At 46.3% G+C, this 13,870-nt stretch overlaps 1 protein-coding gene across 9 annotated transcripts in view; it reads left to right on the forward strand.

Moving 5' to 3' along the window:
- LOC118506709 (F-actin-monooxygenase Mical) overlaps positions 1–13,870 on the forward strand; it is a 67,760-nt gene that overhangs the window by 31,775 nt on the left and 22,115 nt on the right. For 7 of the 9 annotated variants that reach the window (XM_036044204.1, XM_036044224.1, XM_036044233.1 and 4 more), the window contains 6 exons: positions 6,545–6,918; positions 7,234–8,689; positions 8,799–9,253; positions 11,127–11,375; positions 12,549–13,073; positions 13,149–13,827. In XM_036044204.1, coding sequence (XP_035900097.1) covers positions 6,574–6,918; positions 7,234–8,689; positions 8,799–9,253; positions 11,127–11,375; positions 12,549–13,073; positions 13,149–13,827 — 3,709 coding nt within the window. In that variant the 5' untranslated portion in view covers positions 6,545–6,573. Of the gene's footprint in view, positions 1–6,148; positions 6,424–6,544; positions 6,919–7,233; positions 8,690–8,798; positions 9,254–11,126; positions 11,376–12,548; positions 13,074–13,148; positions 13,828–13,870 lie in introns of those variants that run through there. The other 2 variants (XM_036044253.1, XM_036044263.1) reach the window with 2 other exon arrangements.

Consider the following 13,870-nt stretch of genomic DNA (forward strand, 5'->3'; position numbering starts at 1 on the left):
TGCTGCAGAATCGATTTGATCTGCCTTAATCCGACTTTACGGCCAGAATGTGTATGTAGGTACATTGGCATTTTGTTTTACTGCCAATAAGAGCGCCTCTTCCTTTCGCTTCGTAGCTGGAACGAGCGCTTGGAACAGCTAATTAAAAGTTGTTCTTTGTGTAAATATTTTTCATCAGAGTTTATTTGAAATGGATGTCCGCCGAGAGTGGCTATAAATGTGGAGTTTTTGTTTTTGTCTAGTGTAGAACTATCCCACCACACCCTAGAACTTCTCTAGAAAAAAAAGAGGCAACATTTTAATCTGCTTCTGCTTTCAATTAGCCGGCTGGGAGCAACGAAGCACGGTCGTCGCACGAAAATTACGCACCGCAGACATGCATAGTGTCTGCCCAGGGACGCTCTGTCGCGAAGTTTTCTTTATTTGTACCGGTGACATCCTATTTTAAAGGCCAGTGCGATGTGTTTTCCCTTGCTGCTGCTATTCAGTCAAAACTGAGCTTTTTCCGTTTGGGTTACACGATTGTTTGTCTACGTCTGGGTGTCGCGCGGCACGTTGTCTGCGGCTGTCCACAGACACCTATTGGCTGACAAAGGAAGTCGATGAAACAAGTAAAGGAGAAGCTCCCCTAGAATGCATTCACCTAGGAGGTGGGGGGTTTTTGTTTGCGTTATACTACTGTGTTCCAGGGGCCAAGAAATGTGTCATTGTCACCGACCTTCGAAGCAGCAAAACCCTTGTAGAACCAGTGATCTATGAGGTGGGTAAAACAAATAAAGGAATCCTCTCTCTAATAGAGTCGAAGCAAAGTGCTAATTAATAACGATTTTTATACACACTCTCTCCTGTGAAGTTAATAAACACGAATTTGTTCTAGAGGTATAAACGCCGTAAATATCAATATACCACCGGTATAAGAAGAGGTGTTAAACATGATTTACCTGCAAAGTTCATAATCGAGATTTGAACCCATGCTCCACCGTGTTGAAAAATCCTTCGTTACCGCTTACACTATTTGTCGGGGACCAGAAGGTAACGTTTAATTGTCGAGTATAAATCACGAGCTGGCAGCTCTCTTACGGTTATTATTTCGTTCAAATGTTCAAATGCCATTACGCAGCTTTCTATATTGTACTTACTTACTTACCTAGCAGGAGCTACAATCGCTTTGCTGTCTTGGCCTGCTACAACAATCCTCGATACCGCTCACGGTTTAGCGCCGTCGTCTGCCAATCCGTTATCCCGGCCGTTCTGCAGTGCCGCACGCTCGATCGTTTGATAAGCTTCTGCTACATAGGAGAGCCTCAAACCAATGATGTCTATGCTATCAGCGTATGCCAGGATCTGGATTGACTTATAGAAGATGGTCCCCGAAGTTTCCAACCTCCGAGTCGCGGATGGCTCTCTCTAGCGCCAGATTGAAAAGAAGACAGGCAAGCCCATCTCCCTGGTGCAGCAGGCCCTTGGTGGTAGCAAAGGGTCCTGAGAGTTTTCCATCCACCTTCACCTGGCATCTGATGTTGGCCATTGTCATTCTTACAAGCCTGGTAAGCTTGGCCGGGATTCCAAAAGAGCTCATTGCGTCGTACAGCTTTACGCTATGCTATGCTGTCATATGTGGCTTTAAAATCAACGAAGAGATGGTAGGGGTGGAGCTGCTGCTTCGCCATCTTCTCCAAGATTTTATTGTGCTTGTTATGTTTTAATTTAAAAATCCTTTCCTTTTTTTTGCAACCCCTACGAATATTATTTATTTGGCAAATTTTTCAAATGGTTAGCATTTTTAAGCTACCACGTTCAATCACGGCTTTCCGCTGTTAATTGCGAAGACGTTATAAACTCTCGCCTTTCATTTCTTTTACCCAAACTCTAGCTAGAAAGGGGTATACCGATTCCTCCCCACCCGCAGCTCGCTCTGCCTTTCGCTCTTCTTATCTCGACAGCAGAAAGCTCGATGTTTGCTAGAGCATGATGTCAATTGGGATGTGTTTTGAGGGCCTGCTCTATGCTAGTCGGCTAGCCCCGGTACAGAAATTAACATAAAAGCGTATACGCGATCTTGAGGCTGTTTTCGTTACGACACACACACACACACACATATGAACGAAGAAAGAGACAGCATAAAGCCGCTCACCGTGCGAAGCTTTCTGTATGCGGGGCGACACACATGATGTCGGGGTTGTGTAGTGAAATTGTTGCTCCAACGAACACGCGAACACACCAACCATTCACCGCCGGGCCGCGAATGATTAACTAATTTGGATCTTCGAAGCATCTGTGTGTGTGTGTGTGTGTTGGAGGGTGTGTCCACACGAGAAGTGCGGGGATTTGATGTGTGTTGTGTTACTTTCTGTATGCTGTTTTATTTCTCCCATCGGGGGTTGGGTTGGTTTTTTGGTTTCTTTCTTGTTGTTATTTTGGCCTTTTTTTTCGTGTTCCTATTTTCAAGTTCAATGCACAAGGAGTGGAGGAATAACGCTCACTTTCGTTTATCGAAAATAAAATTCAAACAGAAACCTTCGTTCCCGCCCGAGAAACCGCAACTGGAAGGAGGTGGAATGTGTTCTTCAGGGAGATGATAACCTGTTTTTGGGAAGGTGTGTTGGGGCTTTAATATTGAAATCGAAGATTTTTTGCATTTGCTTTAGCGTGCAGGCGATGTTATTCGATGTTTATTAATTTACATTTATTGTTTAATAACATTTTAAATATTTTTTAATCGTCCCCTCACTGTACATTTACAAGCGGCAAAATTCCGTGTTCACTGTCGAACTTCGATGGTCGACCAAAAACCTCGACTCTCGACATTCCCCAAAAACACCGAATCAAAACGAATCAGGCAAGAAAATCCAAACAAAAATGAAAGTAATGCACTAAACCGATTAAACTGGGCAAACGATTCCCGGAGAAAGTGAGCCTCAATGTCCGTGTGTGTGTGAGTGTGTAGCAATCCCTTCAACGTCTCCGGCGTGTTCTCTTCCATCTCTCTTTGCCTGAGATCTTCAAGGGGTTTTCCTTCGCCTGATTACGCCTTATCACAACGTGGGCCTTTTTGATTGCGTCCACGATGCATTCGACCGAGAGTTTTCGAGACACGCTGGAGCCTGCCCGGCGGTGGTGGGCAAATATCGTCTGTCTCGACTAACACGCTCCGACGAGATGCTTGTCACACTCGAGCTTAGGCTGGAGAAAGATTACAAGGCGAGCATAGGGCGCTTCAGATGCGAACGAGCATTATAAACTTGAAATCCTCAACCATTCGGTGCTTTGATACTTTTCTTCCTGAATTTTATATAATAGTTGGAGATATTGTCTCAGAATTTGGAGTATAGCTAGGCGATACCACTGCTTCACAGTCTTCGTTATGATTCTCTCTTAATATGGGCCTAACACGCCTCCTCTGTCCATGTGGATGGCCTATAAGGACTTTACGGACGGGGACGTCCAGTGTCATTCTCGTGACGTGATCAGTCCTGATGAGTCTGATGAGTCTATATATACGCGACTAAGAGGGTTTCGTAAGTTTGGGAAAGAGTAGATTTCTCAGAGGCATATGCAAGTGCCGTGACTACCGAGACTGTAGTATAATCGGTTGCCAGATAGCAATTTGAAGTCTGGAGCTACAAAACATTATAGAAAATCCAGTGTCTTCTTCCAAAAGGTATGTGTCTTTCGAATTCTCTGAGACTTATTGGCTTACCTAACACTGGAAGAAACACGCAACGCAATTTAAATTTGGCGCTTCACCAAACCTGAAACCTTGAGGCAAGTGCAATCATTTTCGGAAAAATAATCGCCATAGCTCGTGGGAAAATAGAAATGGTTCAGCCTTTTTCGCACTCGGGAAAGAATAACGTTACCGTTTTGACCCGATTGTAAAACATATTGCTCACCACGATTGACCTTCGTTGCAGCGGTAAATATGTTGTTTTTCCTCTGCCAAAGTATTTTTACTGCTTGGAAAAGTTCAAACCAATACAATGGGCGGGGGGGTTTCGCCTTCAAGGGGTGATTCGTGGCAGTAAGAATCCGCAAGCCGCACATATGCGTACCAAAGATGTGTTGTTTTAATTTAACTGCGTGCCGTAATGTACCGGACTTTATTTATTGTATGCATTTACGCCTCGCTTGCACGTTGTGATATTTTGATTGCCGCGAAAAAACAAACCCCACGCAAGCCAGTTGCAGCAACACGTTAGCAGGGCAAGAAGACTTTTGGGTTTGGCAATATGAATAATATTTTGAAGTCCCCGTTTTCGCGGTGGTTGTTTCATTTATTGCCATCAAAGTGCACTTAAAAATAGGGCGCAAATCTACTCCACTGTGTCGGTTTTCAGCTTCCACACTTGGGCGCGAAATTGTTCTAGTTACATGATCGATAACGCCGGGGCATGCGAATATGGGGAGAGGGCGTTCGCGCGCGTCAAAAGGCAATGTAATTGTGCGATCATAATCATCATCGTGCATTGCATGCCCCGATTACTGCTGCTGCTGCTGCTGGCCCAAGCATGAGCATATAAATAATTTCTGTTGCCGCTTCGGTGTTCGGTGCGGCACAGGTGCTTTCGTACCTTTTTACCGAAACTCCAGCTCCATAAGGCCCGAGAGTGCGCTGCGGTGTACCGTTTTGACCAGATCGCACCGCGCCCGCCTAACGGACAGAATGCCACGGTCGAGCGAGGTTTAGCGCGTTGCGGGGTTGTTGATCTGGTGCCGCTGTCTCTAAATGAAAAAAAGATGCAACCGGAGATGATTCACCGGGGTGGGCCTCTGCAAAAGGGAAGATTTATGTGGTGTGGTGTGTGAATCGATCTTCTGTTACAAAATATGTTAAATATGTTAAATAAAACGATGTGATCTATACGGTCATTATCTTGTTTTTCTTCTCTTGTCTTGAAGCTCTTTAAGTGTTGTTTTCCTAAAATGATTCATAACGTCCTACAGCGTCCTACGCTGTAAACGTTAGGATTTGTCCCAACCAGTTAGTTATGTTGTAATTCTAACGCAGCGATGCAGAGGTGTCCCGATGGCATGATGGTAATAGTGCTGCTCTTTCACCCCACAGAGCCTGAGTTCTAATCTCATTCCACGATAATCCTGTAGAACATTTTAAGTGTCCTGTCTATAATGGTGCGAATGAAAAGCAATAAATCCATACAAGGTCAGAAATGGATGGAAGGTGCCAATCCCAAATCTTGAAGAAAATAGTGTGCGCGTCAATAAAAAAAAAAAACTGCCTCCAATTTGCATGACTAACTTTATTTTAACACGTGTGGTATATATTAAATCTGTGCCAAAATAGTCGGCAAAATATTAAACGTTTTCTGCAGTTGGGGAAAAAAATAATCCCCAAACAAACAACATTGCCTTTATGAATCACTGTTTTTCACAACCAAATTATACTGGTGGGTAGAGATTTCCTTTCGGCGGCTGAACTTGGGTCATTCGTGACATCACCCAGCTTTTGAGGTAGGCAAGGTGTGCGCTCAACCTCTTCTTTTTAAATCAGTACTGTTTGGCAATTTGAACGCGATCACAGACGACTTGCCAGCAAAATACGGTCTCCGTTACACGCTGCGCCGATTGTTTCCATACGGTTCAAAAAGCAAAACAAAGTATTGAGAAACAGAGTTACCTTCTCGCACAAATAAAGCAATCGGGGGGGAGACCAGGCGACTGCTGCTGATCATCTGGCTGATTTTCGTTCGGTAGTAATTGGGTGTTGGGGCAAACATTTATTGGCGGGGGCAGTTCGGTTATGATGAAGTGTGATGAGGCAGAGTTAGTTGTAAGGTCGTTTGTTGAACCGAGTGCGCGCGCGCGCGCCGTTAACGCACAACGGCACCGCAGAGTGACAGCAGACCGATCAAGTTAGTTCACTCTTAGTTCACCGACCGAAGGACCTTACAGTTCGTCAGGAACGGTTGCTCTGTAACTGTGCGGCGCATTGCCATTGTTGTGTCTTTGTATTTACAAACTCCACAAGTACGGATTCTCTGGCCGATTGGTACGCATCATCATCACCATCCACTGTGACGCCGGGTACCAATGTCAACGGAACAGTTATCGGTTGCAATACTACGCGCTCGCGCTATCTAAATCCTCATACCGTTGTAGATAGAGACCTCCAGCTTTCTATCTCTCCATACGCAGTAGTGTACTCTGTGGCGCAGGGGGACATACAATCGAATACCAAGGCATCCGATTGCCGATTGGATGGGGGTGTAGGGTTCAATGCTAAGATAACGCGCCCTATATTCAACAGTGCAAATTGTGTGTTGGTGTGAATCATACTGTTGATAGTGTCGTGCAAAATATCGCTTCTTCCTGGATGATGGTATGAAGCAAACATCGGAGGGTAATTCAGTTGCCGAGAAATGATCCGCGAATGAACACATACGCGGGAGGTTGTCGCATATAAATGTAAATACTTACCTTTGAAGAAGTTGCAAAATGTTTGCAACAAATAGTAATATATTTGATAAGGATATCTCCGTGGTACGCCATATTTATGGTAATTTGTTTTGTTTTCCTTCCGTTTCAGAATATCTACCAATATCCAACACACACACGATGAGTGAAGAATTCGTCGTCGACCATGAGCGGGCCGCAATGGCAACAGAAATGTTTCTACATTTCTGTGCCGCAACTACAATGAAACAGATCCGGGGTCTCTACTGGAACATGCTGGACACGATCGGGCTGCGACCGGGACCGCTGAACGAGTTCTATCCCAAGTTGAAGGCGACGATTCGTGACTGGCGAGCGCAGGCACTGTTCAAGAAGTTCGATGCACGCGCCGCCCACAAGGTGTACAGCAAGGGCAAGGCCGCAACCAACACACGCGTCCTGATCGTCGGTGCCGGACCCTGCGGTCTGCGTACCGCGATCGATGCTCAGCTTCTCGGTGCCAAAGTGGTAAGCAGATAGAGCACTCCTCGGAGGGTTACAGGGTTTCCTGAGATGGGCTAGTAATGTTGGAGCCTATGTTCAAGATGACTGGTTTCTGTCACAATTTCTAGACGTTGCTTAAGATTTGTAGTTAACAAGTAAAACTGGAAATACATATTTCAGTCCTGCTATTGCTGAAATTAATGCGTTGAAATGCTCCAGGAAAACTGTCCTAGAATCTTGAACGTTGTCGAGAAAGTACGGCAGAGTCCACTTCATCTGGGGAAATTCTGGCGAAGTCAACCACGTCCTAATAATATCTACTCACTCCTTCCGTTTTAGGTTGTGGTGGAAAAGCGTGACAGAATTAGCCGTAACAATGTACTGCACCTGTGGCCATTCATCATACACGATCTGAAAGCGCTCGGTGCGAAAAAGTTCTACGGCAAGTTTTGTGCCGGCTCGATCGATCACATCTCGATCCGGCAGCTGCAGTGCATACTGCTGAAGGTGGCCCTGCTGCTCGGCGTCGAAATGCACGAGGGCGTCTCGTTCGTGAAGGAGATCGAACCGGGCGATGGTTGCGGGTGGCGCGCATCCGTTTCGCCAGAAGATCACGCCGTGTCACACTACGAGTTCGATGTGCTGATCGGTGCGGACGGCAAGCGCAACACGCTCGAAGGCTTCCAGCGTAAAGAATTTCGCGGCAAGCTGGCGATCGCCATCACGGCCAACTTCATCAACAAGCGCACGGAGGCGGAAGCGATGGTGGAGGAAATCAGCGGCGTGGCGTTCATCTTCGATCAACCGTTCTTCAAAGCGCTGTACGAAAAGACGGGCTGCGATTTGGAGAACATCGTGTACTATAAGGACGATACGCATTATTTTGTGATGACGGCTAAGAAGCACAGCCTGCTGCACCGCGGTGTGATTATAAAGGATCTGAGCGATCCGGCCGAACTGCTCGCACCGTCCAACGTGGACAAACCGAAGCTGTACGAGTATGCGCGGGATGCGGCCAACTTTGCCACCAAGTACCAGATGCCCAACCTGGAGTTTGCCGTCAACCATTACGGTACACCGGACGTGGCCGTGTTTGATTTCACCTCCATCTTTGCCGCGCACAACTCGTGCAAGGTGACGGTGCGCAAAAACTATCGGCTGCTGTCGTGTCTGGTCGGTGACAGTTTGCTGGAACCGTTCTGGCCCACCGGGTCGGGATGTGCCCGAGGATTCCTGTCCAGCATGGATGCGGCGTACGCGATCAAGCTGTTCGCTAACCCGAAAAACAGTTTGCTGGCGACGATCGCCCAGCGAGAATCGGTGTACCGCTTGCTCGGGCAAACGACGCCCGAAAATCTGAACCGCGCCTTTGGTGCTTACACACTCGATCCGTCAACGCGCTACCAAAACCTTAACAAATCGTCGGTACAGATTGCGCAGGTGAAGCATCTGCTCGACACCGACGATCCGGTGCTGCTCGAGCAGACGTTCTTCGATAGTAATGCGATTGCTTCGAGCGTAACGCCCGCGACCGAGCTGCCAGTTAAGCGCAAGCGGCGCACGATCGATGTGGTGCCGCTCGGTGCTACGCTGCTGCGTTGGCTCAAGGGTCAGCTGAAGGATAGTGGGTTTGTGCAGGAGCTGAACGAACCGACGGAATGCTTCACCAACGGGAAGGTGCTGTGTACGCTGATCCATCGCTACCGGCCTGATTTGGTTAATTTGGAGGAGTTGACCGACTTCAGTGCCGATGTGTGTAATGAGCATGCGTTCAATATTTTCGAAAATCAATTGGGTGAGTTCTTGAGGAGTTTCTGGTTTAATTCAATGTAGCTGCGTTTGCTCTGTAAGGTGGTTTTTAACTTATTGTTAATCTTGTGTTTTTCCTCCCCCGATGTTCGTAGGCATACCGCGTGTAATGTCCGGCCAGGAGTCGGTTACGCTATCGGGTGTCGATCCGAAGGTATGGCTCAACTATCTCGAACAGATCTGCGACGTGTTCCGTGGCGAGATACCGCACGTGAAGCACATCAAGCTGGATTACGCCGAGTTCAAGCAGAAGCAGGAATCGAATGTCGATGCCTGGGCGAAACTGGGCCGCATGGCCGCCGTCCAACGTATGGCAGCGATCGCTAGCGGCGTGCGTCCGGGCGAGAATGATCTCGGCTCGAAGGATGTCATCCCGACGGCGGCCGCATCGAGCGCATCGTTCGGTCCGCGGGGCAATGCGAAAAATTACTACCATCCGAATGCGGAGGAGGAACGCTACAAGCGTGGCCACGGTGGTGTTGCATCGCCCCAGAACGATACGATGCGGCGAATGCGCAAGCGACGCAGCAACGAGAAGTCCGGCAATATCGTAAGTATCGATTGCGTGCGGATATTTCTCATCTCCATCTGTCTTAGCTACTTTGCTTTCACGCCACCGTTCACCCGCATGATCGGGTACAGTCGGTTCCTGCAGCACCAATCTTAGCCCGTAAAAAAACCAAATGGCTTTGATCGGTAAATCTAAATGTCTTGGTCGATCGATTGAGTTACCTGGGAATTTCCGGGCTCCCCGTCCAAGAGACTGTTAAGCGCTCGTACCAGGCGTAAAGTAGTTAGACGAGTAACGAATCACCCATTGCGCCTTACTCCTCACGGTGTCTTACTGTCCACGCAACATCGTCCACAGGCCGTACGACGCATTTTTGTCACACATACAGAGAGAGGGAGAAGCATTTTTTTTGTAATTAAAATTTAATTTTTAATTTGAAATTTAAACAGAAAACTGCATTCAGAGTCATTCTAACAATTTGCTCATGCTTTTTAAAATAATCGTTTACCATTTTGTTTTGCAACGTTCATATTTATAATTGTAAATATACATCTACTAAAAAGCTTTTTTCATGTGAATATTTATGTGCAAAGCAAAGCATTAACTCACATCCGTATTTCAATTTAATGATCTTTTTTCCGTTTAAATTTGAAAGCGTTTAATGTCAAAATATAACGGCCTTTAAAATGGTGATTTGTGGACGATGCTGCGTTGATACCCAGTAACTATTCTCGATTGAATACTGCACCTAATGTATGTTTATATGTCACATATTGTATCATTCATAATTATTCAAACACTCATAACAATTTTGATAATTATGCAAAATGCGTAAAAGAAACAACAACAACAAAAAATCATTATAAATAAGTTGCAAACGATTGACTAGTGACCTGCTTCTTGTGTACAGTAGTCGCGCATAACAACTGTAAATCATTCCCGTGATCGATTAACACAACACACTTCCCCTTTGCATGTTTAATGTCACATCTGTCATTCGTCTTCAGCGTGGGCCGATAGAAAGTAGCATAGTAAATCATCCAAAAAAAAAAAGAAAAAAGAAAATCTCTACAGCTAGTTCAGCTGTGTCACCGCCCGGGTTGTATCATAAATGTTGTCGCTTATTGTCTATATCCATTTTTTTTATTAAATCGTTTCCTTAAGCTTGTCCTTGTTGCGGTCGTTTCGGTTACCTGTTTTCTCTCTTTTTTGTTCTCGGTCCGAAGAATCATTGTGCATGTGTAATAAATCTGTGTATAGTTTAATGTATATCTATAATTGTAGAAACAAAACTCGTACGATTAAAACCAACGCAATAGAAAAAAAACCACAACATTAATTTAATAAAACGTTCATTCGCTAAAATCATCCATAAGGCTACTAATGTTATTCTTTCTAGTTCAGTATATCGGTAGATTTATAACGTTCCATGCATTACACTGACTGACAACCACTGCATTATCAACATCCTTCCCTACCTCTACTCACAACAATTAACACTAAAACACTCTATTATAAATTATGTATTTAGCTACACTGTGTCGTATAGCGTCGCCGGTTGCAAAACTATTGCCGCGCCCTACACATCCTACAGTCGTGCACACACAGAACCGTACCGTTGCTCTCCACCGAACTTTGTGCCGTGATGTTTTGTTTTTGTTTATGGTAGGAAGTATGCGAGGAAATGTGCTCCTCAATTCCAATACTGTATGTACGTGTTTTATTGTTTTCTCGGGTTCGTCGACGAAGAAAACAGTGTGTCATTCCTGCCCGCGGTCCGTTTCACACTTCACATCACTTCATCAGTTGGCCATGGCCATGGCTTTGGCATTCCTTATTTTTCTTCCTCTTTTTTCTCTCTCTCTCCCTCTCTCTCTCTATATATATATGTGTATATTCTCAACCACACTAGGAGGAGCGCACTCGCCGACTGCAGGAGATTGAAGCGAACCGGCTCGATCGGCAGTCGAAGCGCCGTGAACAGCGTGCCCAGCAAACGCAGAACTTCTATAAGAGTATCCACATGCTGCAGGCAAACACTTTGCTGCGGGAAAGTGATAATGCCGGCGCATTCGACGATTATTCGCTCTACCTGTACCGCCAGTCGGCGCCACAGTTTAACGATCGTGTCCGCGAGCTCGAGCTGAAGCTGCGCTATCCCGTAAGCAGTTGTTGGATGATGCTGTGTTGAAGTTGTGTGTTTTTTTTTCCTCGAAATCCCCCGAAATCCTATACGTGTTCGATGTTTAACCATCTTCTCCCGTCCGCAAGTGTTTGTTCGGAAGGCTCCGGACCGCCTCACTACATAGCTGGCCTCTTAACAATGCTGCACTGCTCGACGGATGGCGAGTAGTTGTAGTTGCTGTTGCGCGTGTGCCTTCTAGCTAAACCATCTTAAAAAAGGCTCTTTGTCCACCTAATCTGCGTTGCATCCTATCTGCGTCAGATATTAGCAAGGCCGTGTGAGCGATCGCGATTGTAAAAAAAAATCGCAGCTGTTCGTGTGTGATGTTCTGTAATAAGTGTTCTGTGTTCTCCTAACCAAGATTTTCTGTGTCCTTTGATGTTCCACTCTTCGCAGAGATATAAAACGAAAAGAGAGCTGTTTGAGTTGACTAACTACGGTTTGAAGATTAAAAAAGCAGCTTCTGAAGCTTCCACTACTTGTCACAGGAGAAGAAGAAGTTTATTAATCCTGCACAATTGCTTCCGTACCAGCGCACAGAATTAATAAATGTCTTCCCAGAGGCCGTTTTTCGCCGGACGCGTTGCCAATCCCTGATATAAAGCTGATCAATCTATTATTATTTATACCTTACTGTTACTTACTGTTATTTTACCTTTTTCTTCCAGCATAACATATCTGTCACTAAACACCTTTCCTTTTTGACAACGAAACCCTGTCCCGCTTGCTCTCAGCCCAAAAAAATCAATAACCCAATGATATGTAATGCTTATGTTCTTTATGTTTTTAGATTTCCTCTCTCATATTACCCTTGCATGTGCATGCCCCAATCCACTCTGTGTGACGGTTCGCTCATTATTCGCTAAGTATATGTGTGTGGTAGCAAAATTGAACATTAATGGTGCTTCTGGTAATGTAGTGTAAAAGACCCACATCGACACAACCCACATGAACACCGTTCCACACATGTACACTGTACTGCACATATGTTAATAATGATAATTGCTGATGTTACTGTAAACGTTGACCCATTGCAAAACAACATTGAAACTCAAGTACAACATAACCTACAAAACACATGCTTTGTTTTTTTTTCTAAATGTTGTCGATGAGTTGCTAATCCCTGGAACTGTGCTTTACCATCGGTAGGATCGTGATCGGGGTCTAGCAGCAGCCTATCCACGCGGATTAAACGATGGCGATCAGTTCAGTGATCGCGTACGGTCGATGGAGCAACGGATCGACGGTAAAACGGTACCGGTGGTGGAGAAGAAACCGAAAGATTTGCTCCGTGCAATCGGTAAGATCGACAGCAGCGACTGGAATGTGAAGGAGATCGAGCGCAAAATTGAACAGTCGAAGAAAACGACCGACATCGGCAAGAGCCGCGAACGGGTACCGAACTGGAACCGGGAACAGTTTTTGGCTCGCCAGAATCGGTTGATGCAACCGCAAGACGACGAGAAGTATAAGGAGATTGACAGTTCGCTGAAGGCGATCGACAAGCAGCTGAAGGAGGGCCACAATCTTGATTTGGGCGAGCGGGGAAAGAATAAGGTGGCACTGATTGCGGGCCAGTTGCAAACATCCAAACAGGCTCAAGCGAAGCAGTCGCAGCAGCAGCAGCAGCAGCAGCCACCGTCGGTTCAGCAGCAACAGCAACAGCAAAAATCGGTAAGCAAGATAAACTTAATTTTGCGTCCGTTACAATTATGCTTTAATCGCTTTATGTTTTTATTTACCTTGCAGAACCAAAAGGCACTCGTCCTGACGACCAGTGGTGTGGCCGAGAAGTGTCACTTCTGCAAGCAGCGTGTCTATTTGATGGAGAAAATTTCGGCCGAAGGCCTTACGCTTCATCGTTCCTGCCTGAAGTGTCATCACTGCCACACGATACTGCGTCTCGGTTCGTACGCGTTCGATCGTGATGACACGGAGGGAAGGTTCTACTGTACGCAGCACTTTAAGCTGCCAGCCAAAACGCTCAAACCGGCATCCCGTAAGTCGCAGGCAAAGTCACGCGTGTCGGGCCCAGTCATCGGGCGCGTATACGATGCCAGTGATGCGGGCGTTCGGGTCGGTACGGTCGGTACGAGTTCGATCCCTGCCGAGCTGGGTTCGTCTACGGTGGACTATCTGGCACGTACCAGAACTCCGGACAATGATGATTCGGACGGTGAGGTGAACATGGAGGTGATCGACGAGAACGAGTGGACGGATCGTAACTTTGGCACGGAGTCGGAAGTATCCGAAGCGGAACTGTCCAGCTCGGACGAATCGGACACGGACAGTGAGTCGGATTACGAGGAAACGGCCGGTTCGCCGCTCGGAGCGCAAACGCTGCAGCTCGCCTCGGAATGGATCAGTGACAAACGGTTTTCCAACATGGTGGACAGTGATGCCGATTTTTACAGCTACTCCAGTGAAGGTAGGATCGGTATCGTGTGCTAACAAGTGCTGAAATCTAACCG

This window comes from Anopheles stephensi, chromosome X (assembly GCF_013141755.1).
Source record: "Anopheles stephensi strain Indian chromosome X, UCI_ANSTEP_V1.0, whole genome shotgun sequence".
Taxonomy (NCBI): domain Eukaryota; kingdom Metazoa; phylum Arthropoda; class Insecta; order Diptera; family Culicidae; genus Anopheles; species Anopheles stephensi.